At 55.5% G+C, this 16,401-nt stretch overlaps 1 protein-coding gene across 1 annotated transcript; it reads left to right on the top strand.

Moving 5' to 3' along the window:
* Window positions 1-1,092: 1,092 nt before the first annotated feature.
* Window positions 1,093-15,693, top strand: LOC119097951 (uncharacterized). Its single transcript, XM_037220891.1, has 8 exons — window positions 1,093-1,098; window positions 2,119-2,274; window positions 5,417-5,636; window positions 7,325-7,503; window positions 8,963-9,174; window positions 11,366-11,458; window positions 12,289-12,395; window positions 15,569-15,693. Exons 1-8 carry the CDS (start codon window positions 1,093-1,095, stop codon window positions 15,691-15,693), a joined length of 1,098 nt encoding a protein of 365 aa, XP_037076786.1.
* Window positions 15,694-16,401: the final 708 nt, after the last annotated feature.

The following is a 16,401-nucleotide window of genomic DNA, read 5'->3' as shown; positions in this document are numbered from 1 at the left end:
CGCTTAAGTGTTCAAACCCACCCCGCCACGGGTGGGTGAACCAGAAAATGTGCCGTGTCTAAATGAAACTACCCTTTACACAGTGTGGCCAAAATAAAAGTATGCCACGCTTTACTAAGCAGTGGCAAGCGCATTTCTCGAGAACCGAGAATAGTGGCATTCGAAAAGCCATCTTAAAAAAGCACCCGAAAAATCAGATGCCGCTTCAATCAATTTTCAATGCCATTTGCACTGGTTTTATGATAAATGGTTGGATATACTGTACAGTTTATATACAATTGATACACAATTGCGCTGCGCTAACAACCTAACCGAAAATACGCACAAATCGACTTGTGTAGCATAAAAAAACCAGTAGTACGTTCGAGGCTTCATAAAATCCCCTGAGCGCGACCCTTTTTCATGTGCAGCAACATGGTTGCTCCACCTCCTTTATCATATGTACACATATGTACATGAATTCCAAGTACGCATGCTCAAAGCATCTGAGTGGTGCTGATGACGTACTGACACGGTTCAAAGTACGGTGAGACACCAAATGGCACTGCACTGTTGCTTGAGACTGTAGGGCCCGAAAGCTCCCGAGCGCAGTTACGGAACGGCGGGACGGTGCAGTATGTAACCTGTCCATCATAGCGATATTGTCAGTCAGTGGGACGACAGTCGTGAGCCTAGGGTAAGTGATACGGACTCCATGACAATACAGTTGTTATTAGCGCCCGGCCCGTCTATGATGGCTGCGGCTCGCCTGGGCTGACGCCGATGCTGACAGGGGGTCCGCGCATTCGTGCGCAGGGCGAGGTGCGGCTGCTGTACACGCCGTCACACGACTTCAAGCCGCTGGAAGGGTACGAGGGGGCGGGCTCTCCCGCCGTCGACGTCTGCCTCGTGGCGCCCCAGTTCGACTACGTAGCCTCCATCCACGAGCCACACGGACTGCACGTGTGGAGAGCGCCCCGCGGCCACCATGTGAGTAGCGCCGCTGCCGTGCCAGGACGCGGGACGCAGCGCTGTAGATGTAGCGTCCATGTAGCGCCACGCGGCACTGTGCTGTAGACGTAGCTTCAATGCAGCGCCGCGCGACGCAGCGCTATGGATGTAGCGTCAATGCAGCGCCACGCCGCGCAGTGCGTTCATGCTGTTCATATTTTGACTGAACAGCTGACCTTACGACTTTGATTTGGTGACAGCAATACAACGTTGACAGCAGCGTAGGGGTATGGTGATAGTCGGGGGGCTGGGCAGGTCGTCTGGTAAGGGTGGGGATTGGCCCGTCGTGGCCCATGTCGTCGGCGTCCGTCCGCTTCGCCTGTCTGGTTTGATCAGTTGGCTGCCGCCTCCGCTGCCATTGGCACAGCTCCGTGCCGGGGTGCACGCGGTCGAGTGGCGTGTGCTGCGGCAGCTGTCTGCGCTGTCTGTGGCGTGTCTGTCGAGTGGCGTGTGCTGCGGCAGCTGTCTGCGCTGCGAGCAGCCCCGCCCCTCCGGCCGGCGCCGCCGCCGCCGCCGCCGCCGCCGCCTTCAGCCGGCTGACACCCGATCGTCCGTCGGCGCTTATCTCGGCGTTCGTCGGCTTTGTTCGGCGCGCTGATGCCGCACGCAGAGGCCGACTAAAACTCCGCGGGCGATCGTCGCCGCCGCCGACTGAGCCACGACTCAGGCCGGGACTGTGCGACGTGATACTGCGTGGGGAGGCGGCGGGGCGGAGCACAGCACGAACGCGCCGAGCGACGCTCCCCGGTGAATGATGAGCATCACCGCCGTCCCGACAGCGGCGGACGGAGCGGCCGCCGAACCGCACTCGGAATGTGACCCGCACCCATTACTGCCCTGGGCCTCGGACGAGGAGTGAATGGTCTGCCTCAGTGAGCCCCGAGGGCAAGGAAGAAATATTGTACCATGTTATCGAGACGCGACGTCCTGGATCAGGTCCCGAGGGGGAGCTCGCCGCGGTTCGGCCGCAGAACACGGGACGTGCCGTGGAGTAGAAAGCTTGTCATTACGTTAAGCTTTAATAGCGTTATTCCCAGTCCAGCGCTGACCGCCTGACCTGCATCGCTGACCGCCGTGCGCGAGTGCCACGTCGGCGCCGCCCACTGACGGCCGGCTCTCTGCTGACAGGAGTCCTCAGTGGAGCTGGTGGGCCGGCTCACCTGCGTGGCCAGCTGCATAGACGTACCGTGCGTGCTGGTGGGCAACGAGGACAGCTGCCTGGTGGCCGTGGACCTGGTGCTGCCGCTGAACCCGCGCATCGTCTGGACGGCCCGCGTCTGTGAGGTGCGCGGCCACGGCCGGCCCCCCTCGACGGTGCAGCCGGGACACACACGGCTCTGGTGCCAAGCATGCATCATGCAACACAACGCTGCAGTTGGGGTTATACGCTTTAGCATCTTTCCGTACGTTGTGAAGAAACGTTTGGCACCAGCCACATGACGTCGCCAGGTGGACATCGAATCCAAATGCGCTTTGGGTCTCCCCGACACTCGTTGAGTCGCCGTTTTCGTACCTGAAACACAGTGGGGTCGGACACTTCTTGGCACTGACAGGCCATAAGTGACACGTCTGGGGCGGGGGTGATTTACCTCTGGCTAAAGGCCAGGCTAACAGCTACGTTGGCCTGTCTGTCGGCGCCGGAACGTCAGAGCTGGTCGCGGTCGCGCCTCTGGTTGCGCCTCCGAGCGCATGTCGCAGACAGACCTGGTCGCGCGGCGCGAGAAGGCCGCTGGTGGTCACAAGCGACCGCGCTCGCCGACATGGCCGCTCTTCAATTGACACAGTCCCCAATGCCTTCCTAACGACCCTGTTTAGAGCTTACTAAAAGCTGCCTCGTTTTCGACCGCTGACGTGTGGCCCACCGTTGCTGACAAATGCGGCTGTGTTTCCCCGCCATCGTCAGGAATCCATCAGCTCGTCACGGATGGGTGTCACGAGCGACGCTGTTCTTATAGGCGGGGCAGATGAGACGCCAGGGTTTTCCCCAGCGTCGCATCGATTCCACAGCCAAACGGGCGTCAGACGCCGACATGGGCCCAGCCGCACCGCAGACAGGCGCCACGCACGCGCCTGCGCTCCTGACCGACGCGTCGTCGAGCTGAGCTGGCGCGCCGACGGGCCGTCTGCGGCTGGCGGCTCGTTACCGGGGCCGCGTGCACGAGCGATGACAGGCGGCCGCGGTCCTCCGTCTCGGGCCTGCCCGCCCCGTGGCCGGCCGGCGATCGATCTCGGGCCGTGTCGGTGCCGGCCGGCCACAAGTGGACACTTGATCTGCGCGCGGCTGCGCCGGCGGAGCCCGCACGGCAACTGGCGTGCTCTCTCGCTGGATGGGTGTGGGTCGCCCTTCGCTGGCTCGCTGGCTCGCCCCGTGAGGTGGTTTGCCGTCACCCGGTCTGAAGGGTGAGCTGGTCTGCTCGTGGAGATTCTCGTCATGACCGTTGGAGATGGACAACGGGGGCCGGGACCGCTCGTGCGGTGCGATTAAGGACATCTTGGATGGAGGAAAGAACTGCGTGATGATCAGTGCCAAAAACGCTGGACGAAGGACGTTGATTTGCATGGAAAACCTGTATTTTAGATCGGACACCGTGCGCTACCACGACGAAGGTCGTTGGAGCGTAGTCCAACTTTGGAGGTGTCATCGGGAATGTTTGCTCGTAGTTACGACGGAGTCAGCCTGCTTAAACGGATCTCCCCGATCACCTCTGCTGTTACGACACTCTCGGCCCATCGCGGATCACAGCTACTGCTGCGACGCGCCCGGCCCATCGCAGCTCACAGCTGCTGCTGTGACGCACTTGGCCCATCGCAGCTCACGACTACTGCTGTGACGCACTCTGTCCATCGCAGCTCACGGGCGGCCCTGCCACCTATCTCGCAGCTCTCGGGTCGCCTCGTCACCTACTGTGCGATATAGCTGGCTTCGTCAGTAAAAACGCAATGTGCTGCTGCCTGCTGAGCGGTCCATCGCTTTTCACGTTCAGTCAGGGCAGGGCCGGGACTGACCCGTTTTGAGACGGTACACTGCAGAAGTCGCCCGCTAGTTGTGCCTTTCTTCACATGTCCTCCCATGATGTGGTGCTTACTGATCAGCTATGGTATCGTCAAATGTTGAATGCCTTTTGCTGTGACCATTGAATTATGTTCAGCGGTTAACACGCGCCCGGATGGCCAGCTGAATGCCGCTTGCTCGGGTGGGGGTCAATTTGACCCCCCCCTGAAATCTCAGAAACTAAGAGAGCTCGATGCATCAAATTCACAGGGCGTGTTGCCCTCTACATGAGCTCACTGTTGTCAACTTTTGAGGTTCTTAGGCCGTGATATTCTGGTCAAGTAAAGTCAAACAAGGTCACATCCAGAATTGGTGTCCGAAATGCTTTCAGACCTTCTCGTGCAACCACCCTGAACCTAGACACCTGTACAACACAAAATGTCGCTGCTGCTCATTTAAGCACATTGACCTCGTGTAACCTTTCGAAGGTCATAGTGACCAAAAGCAGACGAGACTGCCTTGATTTTTGCCTTTGAGTAAGCGTCAATAATAACGCCATGCAGTACGTTCCTAAAAACAAGATGTTGACTTGGCTGATTTTAGGTCAGTAACCTATTCTGACCTTTAACCCTTCGATGGAGGATGTATAGTGTGTTTCCCATTACGAATAAATTCAAAATGAGGACCAGAATTTATCGCATACAGCAACCCCTAGAATAATAAAAAGTCCGGTTTTGACCTTGGTCTGACCTCCATACCCGAGGAGTGACTCAGTCATTGGGATGCCTTTCACACCACTGACCCTGGGTCAGTTGAGCTTGTCAGTTCAATTATTGTGTTGCTTAGGAAACTATAACAAAGATGAGCGGTTTCGTCCAACACTTGCACGCCGAACACTAGCCCCGTTGTTGCATCAGATTGAACGATTCTCCGAAAAAAAAATAGTGGTATTCGCTGAATCCATGGCCTGACTTTGACCTGCTATAGGTCAGCAACCTTACAAGGTACATCTAATTGTTTTATGCCAAGCGCTTTGCTTTTCAATTGTCTTCAACCATGCAAAATTTGGAGCGGCTACGCCGCACCGTTGTGAAATCACCGCAAAGAAACCTTTGGGGGTCATATTGACCCTGACTCAAGCGCGTGTTAACATTGTTAATTATCCTCATAAGCTTGATGAGCTTCAAAACTCAGTACTTTAAAATCGTTTGTCAAGCACAAAACATGCGACATTTTTGACGTCGCACAAAGTTTCATACGACTTATCATCTAGTTCTTCTGAGCCCGCCGTTCGGTTTCTGGTGGCCGCAGTCGCCAGACGGCTGCGGCAGCGCGACAGCGGTGTCGGCGTGCGCTAGCTGTGTGACGGTGTCCCGGTGCAGCCGTGTCGGCAGTAGCCAGTGCCGTGACGTCGGTGCGCGGCCGTTCGGACAGGCGGCCGTGACCAGCATCACCGTGAGCCCGAGCGGCCGCGTGGCCGTGGTGCTCACCGCAGACGGCGGCGCCTACCTGCTGTCGGCGCAGCCGTCGGCCGGGTTCAGCGTGCGCGCCCAGCTCCAGACGGACGGCACGCCCACCGCCGTCGACACCTTCCAGCGGATGAGCGAAAATGGACCCGAGGACATGCTGGCCCTGCTGGTCACCTCAGCCGCAGGTCAGTCGCACGCGGCAGCTGCCCCTGCAGCGACTCGAGACGGGCGCCGAGGACGGGGCGCTGGTGCTGGAAGGCGCCTGGGTTCTTGCCTTGGTGTTGTACCTCGGGAGCGGAGGGATCGCGCGATCGTCGCTGTGTCTATTCATTATTGTGGGGAGACTAGGGAGGTTCCTGGACAAACGGTCCGAACGGAAAAGTCAAGAGTCAAGAGAAAGGAGTCTGAGCGCATAAAGCCCAAGGGACTGGAGTCGAACCTGAAAAAGTCGATGGACAAGAATCAAGATCTGAAAGTGGAAGCAATAAAAGAGGATCGGAGAAAGTCGAACGGAATAAGTCGGCGGGGATAAACACTGGAAATCACCTAAGATGACAAAAAGCGGCCAAGAATGAAACTCGAATCGGAAGGAAATCCTAAAGGGATCAAAGCGATCAGGGACAAAAGCCAGCTTGGTAAAATAATTTAAACGCACAATAATTGGATCTTTTAACTTTGATTTTGATTTCGGTAGGATCAAACAAACAAGTAGTCTAGAGAAACCAAGATAGGAGAGTTTTAAGAATTCCAGGGAGATGAGAGTTTTAAGGATTCCAGGCCTAACATTAATGAGCGTTTTGCCGATTGTACTCGGATGCCTCCATGGATTCGGTAGGTTTGGCTACCTCGCATCCCTGGAACCTGTAATTTGCGCTCGCCCTCGCTCAGCTGGCGAACGCTCCTGGCAGGAAGCCAGCCTTGGAACCTTCACCACCGAACCATGAACGATGCTCCGTAAGGCCGTCAGGTGGCCGAAGCTGTACGGGTACCCAGCTATCCTCTGCCTATGCCCATGAAATTCACTCCAGCCATTTCCTGGGACGTTTGCGAGCAACGCGAGCGCCCACGGCATGAGACGGCGCATGGTGGCGGCGCCCGTCGTAGACCCCGTTAGTCCTGGTGCCTGACAGACACGCGTCTGGTTCCCAATGTTGATTTTGGGTTTCTGCCTCCCGTCCAGAAAACGAGATTTTGGATCAGTGGTTCAGGCAGAGTCTTTCATATACCCCAACCTCCGGTTCCCGGATCCTACCGGCTGTTTTGCAGTCGCCGCACCCTGGTTCCTGGTCTCCACTGGCTCTTTCGCAACTAAAAATGTGGTTTCGGGGTTCCCACTACTTCTGTTACACTACCGGGCCCTGATATATAGTTATTGGTGATGTTTTGTTTTTTACGGACGTCCCCCGGTTAAGATATTTTCCAGCAGTTTTGGTGGTTTGGATTAGAGCCCTTTCCACCAGAAATGATCATTGCATGGCTAAACCAATAAATTGAATCCTGTCTACTTATATCCTTCTCAGCTTGCTCCTGTTTTAATTTTTCCGGTCGACTTTTTACCCTGTTGACCTTCTGCACACCCGACTTTTTCCCGTTTCGACGTTTGTCCTTGTTGGCTTTCATCCATGTTGACTTTTCTTCCTTTGGCTTTTTCGATCCGAGTTTTATACATGTCGACTTTCATTTATATCGTCTCCTCGTCGTTCGACTTTTTACATTGGAACCTTTCCTTTCACCTATTTCACTCGGGCTGTTTGCCCGGACACCGACTAGGAACGGCCGAGCTATCAGGCCATCCACAGACGCTGATTTCCATCTGTGCAGCTGTGACACCGGAGATGACGGGATGACCAGGTATACGATGCTGTGTCGCCAGAGCTGCTCAGTTTCGTGCGCTTGGTGATCGTGCGCGACCTGGAGGTGGTCGGCTCGGTCACCTACGGCCTGAACACGGTGTGCGCCGGCCTCGCGATGCACAGCGCCGCCTCTGTCGTCTACACCATGGCCGTCCAAGACCGCTCGCTCTGCTGCTTCACTCTCCGGGAGCCGGACCAGGTGGGCGCGCACGTGCGACCGCGCTGTTCGACAGAAGCGTCAGCCGTGGGTGCACTGCTCTTTAGTTCGACGGGAGCGTGAGCCGTGGGTGCACTGCTCTTTAGTTCGACGGGAGCGTGAGCCGTGGGTGCACTGCTCTTTAGTTCGACAGGAGCGTCAGCCGTGGGTGCACTGCTCTTTAGTTCGACAGGAGTGTCAGCCGTGGATGCACTGCTTTTTAGTTCGACAGGAGCGTCAGCCGTGGATGCACTGCTCTTTAGTTCGACAGGAGTCTCAGCCGTGGATGCACTGCTTTTTAGTTGGACAGGAGTGTCAGCCGTGGATGCACTGCTCTTTAGTTCGACAGGAGTGTCAGCCGTGGATGCACTGCTTTTTAGTTCGACAGGAGCGTCAGCCGTGGGTGCACTGCTTTTAGTTCCACAGGAGCGTCAGCCGTGGGTGCACTGCTCTTTAGTTGGACAGGAGCGTCAGCCGTGGGTGCACTGCACTTTAGTTCGACAGGAGCGTCAGCCGTGGGTGCACTGATTTTTAGTTCGACCGGAGCGTCAGCCGTGGGTGCACTGCTTTTAGTTCGGTACTGTCGTGGCAGGCTGGACGTCTCGAAGGAGGTAATTTTTTCCCGCTTTGAAGTATGCAGGTGGCTCATGGACTTACTCTACGATGTTCCAGTGCACACCTTCCTGTCTGGATGCGGCCTAAGGGGCTTTAGTACACACTGTCGTTAAGCAACGCACACACTTGAGCACATACGTTGGCTGAGCCCGTGCTTTAGAACATTTTTTAAGATTGCATATGACCGTTTTTGTGCGGTGGTTGTCATGAAACGTTGCCACGCTGCTTCCTTCCGACCTTAGAGAAATTCAGGGCTGTGTTTTCTGTGTTTCGCCTTCGAAAGTTACCGAGCTCACTGGAACGTAATGGTCTTCACGGATTAGGTGAAAACGCCGTGGGTACTCGTACATAATGGGTAATAGCTAAATGGGTAGATCTTTAGGGAAATCACAAATGTGCGGACGGCTGTGGGTAGAACGTTCGAGAGGTGCCAGATGTATATTTCGTGAAGCATGATGTAATATCACGGTTTGTCCCCGTTTAGCTGCATTTAACTCTATCAAAACTAAATTTGCAACTATTAACAAAAGGGTTGAATGAGGGTGTAACCTTTTATCTTCTAATCTCTTCCATGGGTAATGGTGAAGGCCTCCGACAGTACCAAGAAAGGACAATAAGGAAACTAATTACAAATGTGCAGCGGATGGGTGCAACCAACAGGTGTAGAGTTTGGATTGAGTGAATGAAATCGTGCCCATGAAGGCTTCTTGCAGAACAATATAAATTCAATTGACTGATATCTCAGTAAAAGGAGGTCCCTCAGCTGACTTTGCCGCTGTGTGTGTGGACAGCTGATGGCGGAGCAGGAGGCCGCTTAGCTGACTGGCCATTGTGCGTGTGTGGACAGCTGATGGAGGAGCAGGTGTCGGACCTGATCTGGAAGCCGGACGCGTCGGCGCCCAGCGAGCACGAGCTGCGCCGGGTGCTGGTGCGCACCGTTGGCCGCTTCGTGCTGACGGCGGCCGACGACGGCATGGTGCGCGGCCGACCCGACGACCTCAACAACAAGGAAAAGGGCCCGCTGGGCGACCGACACTCGCGGCAGACCCATCAGGCCAGGTGCGCTCTGGTGCACGTGCACGCGCACCACGCTGGGTAGACCATGATCGGATGCCGCCCGCCAGACCAGGTGCGCGCTGGTGCACGCACCAGTCCAGACGCATGGCCAGAATGGCAGCAGTCCACAAGGTCAGGGCTCACCACTGAGAGGAAACACACCAGGCTGGGCGGTCCAGGGTGGCAGGGTTACTGACCAGATGCACCACTGGCAGCCGCGCTAGGTACAGGCTTCACCGGCGATATTTTGTTACGAAATCCTGCCGCCACCCATTCATGCTCAGTTTCGCGCATCCGGTGCCCCGCCCGCTTGTATTTATGAGAAAACTTCGGGAAATTTTACACCGACACTGATTGTTTACGTTGATAATCGGCCGATTGTGCAACCGGACTTTGTCTTAGATGTAACCATAAATTGTCAGATCTGCTCTAATCTGCTTTTTTTGGCTGTACAAATCTGCTTTTGCTATCTTAACCTACCCCAAGCCGAATTTACACATGTGGGTTTAAAATATTATTGTATACGCCCAGCTCATGCTGCTAAGGAGGAGGACCAGAGGTGGTGTGAGTTGCTTCAGGGTAATTTGTCCAATCAGAAATTAATGGATTCATGTGGGGTTGAGTTGATTTAAAGCGGGTGGAAGTAAGCAGTTCTCAACAACAAGCTAATGCAAATACTTAATGCTCCATCAGGGACGGAAACCAGACACCGAAAACATCGCTTCACTATCAGTGCCACGGTCCCACGGGCCTTGTCATGCATTGGTGTGGCCAATGTTTACGGGACGCCTTCTTGTTGATGTCATTAATAAGGTAGTATATAAATCAGTACCTGTGCAGCGACTTGGCGGGGCGAGACTTGTGCTATACGAGACATGCCATGCTCTATATGTTATACCCGTCAGCTCTTCTACGTATAGGTTAAGCCTCACCCCAAAAAAACAGACTGAGCGAACGTAAGTGAGCACTTGGGCAGATGAAATCAGGCCGAAGGTGTCCACTGAATGGTGTCGCTACATCAGTGCTTCTACAAACATTCTAATCAACCAGCCCACAACGGCAATAATACCAAGCAACATTTATTCTACTGAAAACGTTGAATGCGGCGTCGTATTGTTGCAAGCCAAGTTTTGGCTGGAGCTGGAAGTAACGGCTAAACCTGCTCCAAGGTACATATAATAGAGGCTTGTCCCAATGTTACCCAGGGTAGATTAGATGGGGAGTGGATAGGGTCCTCGACTACAAACCTGGTCTGAAAAACTACAACTAAAAAAGCTTAAAAAAGTCTGGTGGTCACTGAAACGCGATATAACTTCTGCAATATCTTTTGTAAGGTTAAGTGGTACAGGGTAAAACTAATGCTTCCAAAAGTTATACCCTTCACTGAAATTCTACTAGCAAAACTATCATCTTTGCTCATTGGCCAAGTACAACAACTCTACGAAGTAACACAACTTAGCGAATCAATATTTTATTTTTTTTGCATCGGCTTTCCCAGTTGGGGCTTCCTTCCAGCTTGAAAGCTGTTTTAATACCATTGATGGATGTTTGACACTCCACAGCTAAGCATTGCATTTGAAGAAATGTCGTGTGAACGCATAACTATAAGTTTTGGCAGTAAAATTGGATGCCAGGGGCATTTTCTGAAGCATAAGTTTTGTCGTGAAACACATGTCACATGCAGAAGCAGTTTCGTGGAAAAGTAATTGCTTCAGCAGTTTTGCCAGTAGAAGTAATGTAGAGCTTAATTTTTTGGAGCATAGACTTCGTCGCGTAGCGCTTGTTTATATGTATTGGCAATAGAAGCTGTGTGGCAGCAGTCTTGTGGTTGGAGTGTTTGCTATTGCACTGATGTAGAACCCTGGCATAGTGCCGGTGACAGACTACCGTGTATTTCCCCTCCCCACCCCACCCCAAAAACGTCCTTGATCATGGGAGAACGTCAAGCGTCAACGCACTAGAGCTTGCGGTGCCCCGCTCAACCGTCGAATGCTGTTTTCGGACGAGTGTTCAAAAGCTGCAACTCTTTGAATTTCGTTCACAAAAGTCACTCCAAAAGTAAGATAATGTCCACTGTCTTGGACGAATATGGCGCATACTGCCGAGGCTGGCGCTAACTGGAGCCATCTGCGAGTCGGCTGGCGTTCGCAGGCCGCAGCAACTGACGTGCTCTGGTCGGCTGCCGATGCCGCAGCTCTGGCGGCGTCCGCTCGTTTGAGGTGCAGCCGAGTGGCAAGGAGGCGGCGCTCGTGGGCTTCGACGGCACCCTGATGCGCATCTCCCTGCCGTGAGTGTCGCCTGATGGCCGGCTCCGTGCCGTCTCACGTGAGGCCCAGTGTCACACCATGCTAGTGATTGGTGGGCACCCTGATGCACATCTCCCTGCCGTGAGTGTCGCCTGATGGCCGGCTCCGTGCCGTCTCACGTGAGGCCTAGTGCTGCACCATGCTGGTGATTGGTCAGATCACAGCTGCGATTGCGTATCTTTGGTGGCACGCATTCATTCCTGTAGATTGGTGCTCCCTTCCTACATTTGCAGCGTTGGTGTAGACAGCAGGTGCACGCATAGAGTCGGCGCATGAGAGTGGGCGCCATGTGTTGACTGTGCGTTGTTGCTTGCCTGTTGGTGAGTGACGTCGGCACGCCACAGTATGGCCTGTACGTCCCATGAGCCTGTGGTTGGGTGCAGTCAGCCCGTCGCAGCGCAGCCTGTGCGTCCCATGACCCTGTGGTTGGGTGCGGTCAGCTCGCCGCAGTGCGGGCTGTGCGTCCCGTGAACCTGTGGTTGGGTACAGTCAGCCCGTCGCAGCGCAGCCTGTGCGTCCCATGAGCCTGTGTTTGGGTGCAGTCAGCTCGCCGCAGCGCGGGCTGTGCGTCCCATGAGCCTGTGTTTGGGTGCAGTCAGCCCCCCACAGCGCAGCCTGTGCGTCCCATGAGCCTGTGGTTGGGTGCAGTCAGCTCACCGCAGCGCGGGCTGTGCGTCCCATGAGCCCGTGGTTGGGTACAGTCAGCCCCCCACAGCGCAGCCTGTGCGTCCCATGAGCCCGTGGTTGGGTACAGTCAGCCCCCCGCTGCTCAGGCCGCGCGTCCCCTGAGCGGCGCCGGCGCGTGTTTCAGGTACAACCAGTCGGGCTCGGGCCGGCGGCGCCGCTCCACCTACTTCGAGAATCCGGTGGTGCCCGAGGCGCGCTACGTGGCCGCCATGCGCCCGCTGACGCAGATCGGTGCGGCCGCTGACCGGGGCTGCCTGCCTGCCGGCCCATGCCCATCCTTCAGATGATGTCGACAAACGCCCCAAATGAAGCCAGTCTGATATCGTTTTGCCGATAGCATTTAGCCCATTAAGATTGTCGGCGTGCCGTTTGCTCCGTGTCGACAAATCCACCTCCTAAAAGTCGAATGGCAATGCGTTGACTGGATTTTTTGTCCATGGGAAAAGTGCTGAAATACCAACGAGCCGAAATATGTATTTTTGTGTGTAGCGTAAATGTGCATTTGCCGAATGCCAATATGCCTTAATGTTGTTCAGTCGAATACGTTTTCTGTTTTATGTGCTTAAATCTGACGCCAATAAGACCAATGTCCATCGTTCTAATGCTGACGGGCTGAAATGTTAATAAGCTGGTGGTAGAGGCGCCTTAAACGTGAAAGTGTTACTTGTCACAGACTGCTTAGATTTTCCTGGCATTGCCGTGCGCGGTGCCTGATCTGGTCAGAATCAGATGCCCTCAATATGGCATACCATGGTTCTGACTAACCTCCCACTATGGGCAGCTGATGGGCAGCTGGAAAACAAGCCCGCTGACTGGCCCGCGGTGAGGGAACCAGCGTCAATACTTCCAAGGCTTGTAACGCTCTGAAAGTCAGTTACATTTTCATTATTAAACGTAATTTATACCCAAAACGAGCTGTCTATCACATAAACTTTCCCGTATGCTTGCAAGTGCTGGAAATGATAAAGGTAACGGTTATAGACCTACTCGCCTACCGGGCTCCAAAAATGTCGTTTTCACTCCTCAAGAATGGACCTGTTTCCGGGCATACCCGAATACTGATCGCAACTGAGATGTGACTGGTCGACCTGACGGGGTCAAACGTGATGCCGCTGTGTCCGTTGGGTTCACGGCTATCCGTGGTTTTGCTGAGCTTGATCACCATCCTTACTGGGGGCCAGATAGCAAGGGGCCATTACATCCCCTCCGTGTAAGCGTTGATAATGATCGTGGCGCGTATGTGGTAGATTTCCAACCCCTCCATTTGCCTTCATTGTTTTACCGATTCCGATGGTTACTCCATACCCTTGATGAGAATGGTTTCTACCAAACCGCTCTTCATCAGTGTGGAGCGCCCCTTATAGCCCGCCGTGGTTGGTACTTTCATAGACCTCTCCGTCGTCCAATTTATGTCGTTGCAAAGTAAATTTTATTAGTTGGCTATTACCCGAATTTACATTCATCGAGCTGCCGCTTGTCAAACCCTGCGTTGCGAGAGCTGTATCTAAAAGGTTAATTGGCCATTCAGTAATTTTCCGTCCATCCAATTGCCGGTCACCCAAATTCCATTTCAAAATATTGACGTTCCGCCAATCAACATTTCGACTTTTTAGACGAAGTTTTCGTCTAAGTAATATGTCGACATATTTAAGGGTTGGCACTTTGCGCGTCGGCGTATCGTCCATTGGCAATTCGCCTTTAAGCCGTTCGCGCTTTTGACATGGCGGCAAAACATATCCAGGTGTACATTTGGCAAAAAAGGATTCGGTTAAACGCCGTTCGGCAATTTGCCCTAAAGCCATCTTTGCTAACCTCCTGGTGCCATCCCTGCTGCTTTCTCCGCCACGTTTATTTCCGTTTCCTTAGTGGCAAAGCATTCACCTAACTGTTGCGCTAAGTCCCCTGGTAATGCGCAGCTCAGTGCGCGAATTCCTGCGTTGGTAGACATCGGATATGCGGGCTCAGCTGATCGCGCCAGATTCCTTCATGCCTGTCAAGTAGCATGCGCATTGTCCGCTTGGCTGCGGTGTGACATGGACATTGGTGGCATCCTGATATTCTGCAATATTGATCAATGCTGCCGTTCTCGGCCAGCCTTCCAATTAGCGTTGTTGGTCCTCGGCCTGCACGCACACTGATGTCACAGACAGCGGCCGGGGCCGCGGATTTCCCCCAATATCAGCCTGTGCAGATAGACAGTGTTTGTCATGTTGCGTTATAGGGACGGACTGAAATAGCGTGAACCGTGCTGATATTAAAAATATCTGGTGCATCGCCGAACAAGCTGAAGAGGAAGTCACGTGGCCACCGCCACGTGACTTCACCACGTGACCATATGGCTTTAAACGCTGTAGCCCAACTTTTGCGCTGGGACAGGTACTAGTCAGGGCAGAAGAACACTGGTTTGAGTATACCGCACCACTTTGTTTGCTCCTCCTGCAACCTCAGTGAGGCCAATGGCTCACATGGTGGGCCGGTGATCGGGTGGTGAGAGGTGCGACGTGGTGGGCGGTCCTGTGGGGTGAGAGGTGCGACAGGTGTGAGAGGCCGGTCGTGTGCGGTGAGATGGTGTGCGGCGAGTGGCCGCCAATGGTGGGGTGTGATGCGTCACGGGCGGGCCATCTGGTAAGATGGGATGTTTTAGGGGTGGCCGCCAATGGTGAGAATCGAAGTGACGGCCGGCTATCAATGATGAGGTGAGGTGTGAAGTGAGGGGGTGAGATGGTGAGATGTGAGGTGACGGGTGGCCATCAATGGTGAGGTGTGGGGTGACGGGTGGCCATCAGTGGTGAGGTGTGAGGTGACGGGTGACTATCAGTGGTGAGGTGTGAGGTGACGGGTGGCCTTCAGTGGTGAGGTGTGAGGTGACGGGTGACTATCAGTGGTAAGGTGTGAGGTGACGGGTGGCCATCAGTGGTGAGGTGTGAGGTGACGGGTGGCCATCAGTGGTGAGGTGTGAGGTGGCGGGTGGCTATCAGTGGTGAGGTGACGGGTGACCGTCAGTGGTGAGGTGTGAGTTGACGGGTGGCCATCAGTGGTGAGGTGTGAGGTGACGGGTGGCCGTCAGTAGCGAGGTGTGAGGTGACGGGTGGCCATCAGTGGTGAGGTGACGGGTGACGATCAGTGGTGAGGTGTGAGGTGACGGGTGGCCGTCAGTAGTGAGGTGACGGGTGACGATCAGTGGTGAGGTGTGAGGTGACGGGTGGCCGTCAGTAGTGAGGTGACGGGTGACGATCAGTGGTGAGGTGTGAGGTGACGGGTGGCCGTCAGTAGTGAGGTGACGGGTGACGATCAGTGGTGAGGTGTGAGGTGACGGGTGGCCGTCAGTAGTGAGGTGTGACGTGACGTGAAGACTGTCCGCCTCTGCTGAATCGTGATGTGACGGTGTGCCTGATCGCCGCCAGATCTGATGACTATGCCGCCCACCTGGCGAGAGCTGACGGCTGAGCAGGCCTGGCGTCGACGGGAGTCGGAGCTGGTGGCCATCCGCGAGCGTATCAGAGAGGGTGTGCAGACGCTCCCGCACTAAGGTAAGCCTGGTGGGTGCTCGGGTGGCAGCCGGCAGCTCGGCTACTCGGTTGGGGCTGTGGCTGCGCTGCCAGGCGCCGGAGACTAGAGTGTGTCGGAGTGTCACCGGCGGCGGCCGCTGTCAGTCCTCTGCGCCGGCCGAGTGTCACCGACGGCGGCCGCTCAGTCCCCTGCACCGGCCGAGTGTCACCGACGGCGGCCGCTGTCGGTTCTCCGCGCCGGCCGAGTGTCACCGGCGGCGGTCGCTCAGTCCCCTGCACCGGCCGAGTGTCACCGACGGCGGCCGTTGTCGGCCCTCTGCGCCTGCCGAGTGTCACCGGCGGCGGTCGCTCAGTCCCCTGCACCGGCCGAGTGTCACCGGCGGCGGCGCTGCTGCCGCCTAATTGGCCGGGCCGCCGCCACCGGGTGATGGAGAGCCGGCCGCCGTCCGCCCACTCGTAATTGGCCGGATTGGGGGTCACGGGCGCGTGTTATCCCCGTCGTCGGCCGGCGGGCGGAGACGTCGGGCCGCCTCAGCCACCACCGGACCGCGCTAAGTGATGTAGCACGCTCGCCCCGCTGCCGACATAACGTCGGCATGTTACTGACGCGCTGGCGACGACGCGGGGCGAGTACAGCTGGTAGGTCAGACCAACTTACACGGGGGCCTCCGCCACCGCCGCTGTATTCTGAGACCGGCGCCATGAACGACACGGAATTCTTGCGTTGG

The sequence above is a fragment of the Pollicipes pollicipes genome, unplaced genomic scaffold (assembly GCF_011947565.3).
Source record: "Pollicipes pollicipes isolate AB1234 unplaced genomic scaffold, Ppol_2.1 Scaffold_4740;HRSCAF=5597_pilon_pilon_pilon, whole genome shotgun sequence".
Lineage (NCBI taxonomy): Eukaryota > Metazoa > Arthropoda > Thecostraca > Pollicipedomorpha > Pollicipedidae > Pollicipes > Pollicipes pollicipes.
Note: the sequence above shows the minus strand (reverse complement) of the source record. Positions and strands in the feature narration are given on the sequence as shown.

Excerpts from the sequence above, each read along its gene's own strand:
- LOC119097951 (XM_037220891.1), top strand. Across the intron at positions 9,175-11,365 it reads CGGCAGACCCATCAGGCCAG|CTCTGGCGGCGTCCGCTCGT; the intron begins GTGCGCTCTGGT and ends CCGATGCCGCAG. Across the intron at positions 12,396-15,568 it reads GCGCCCGCTGACGCAGATCG|ATCTGATGACTATGCCGCCC; the intron begins GTGCGGCCGCTG and ends GATCGCCGCCAG.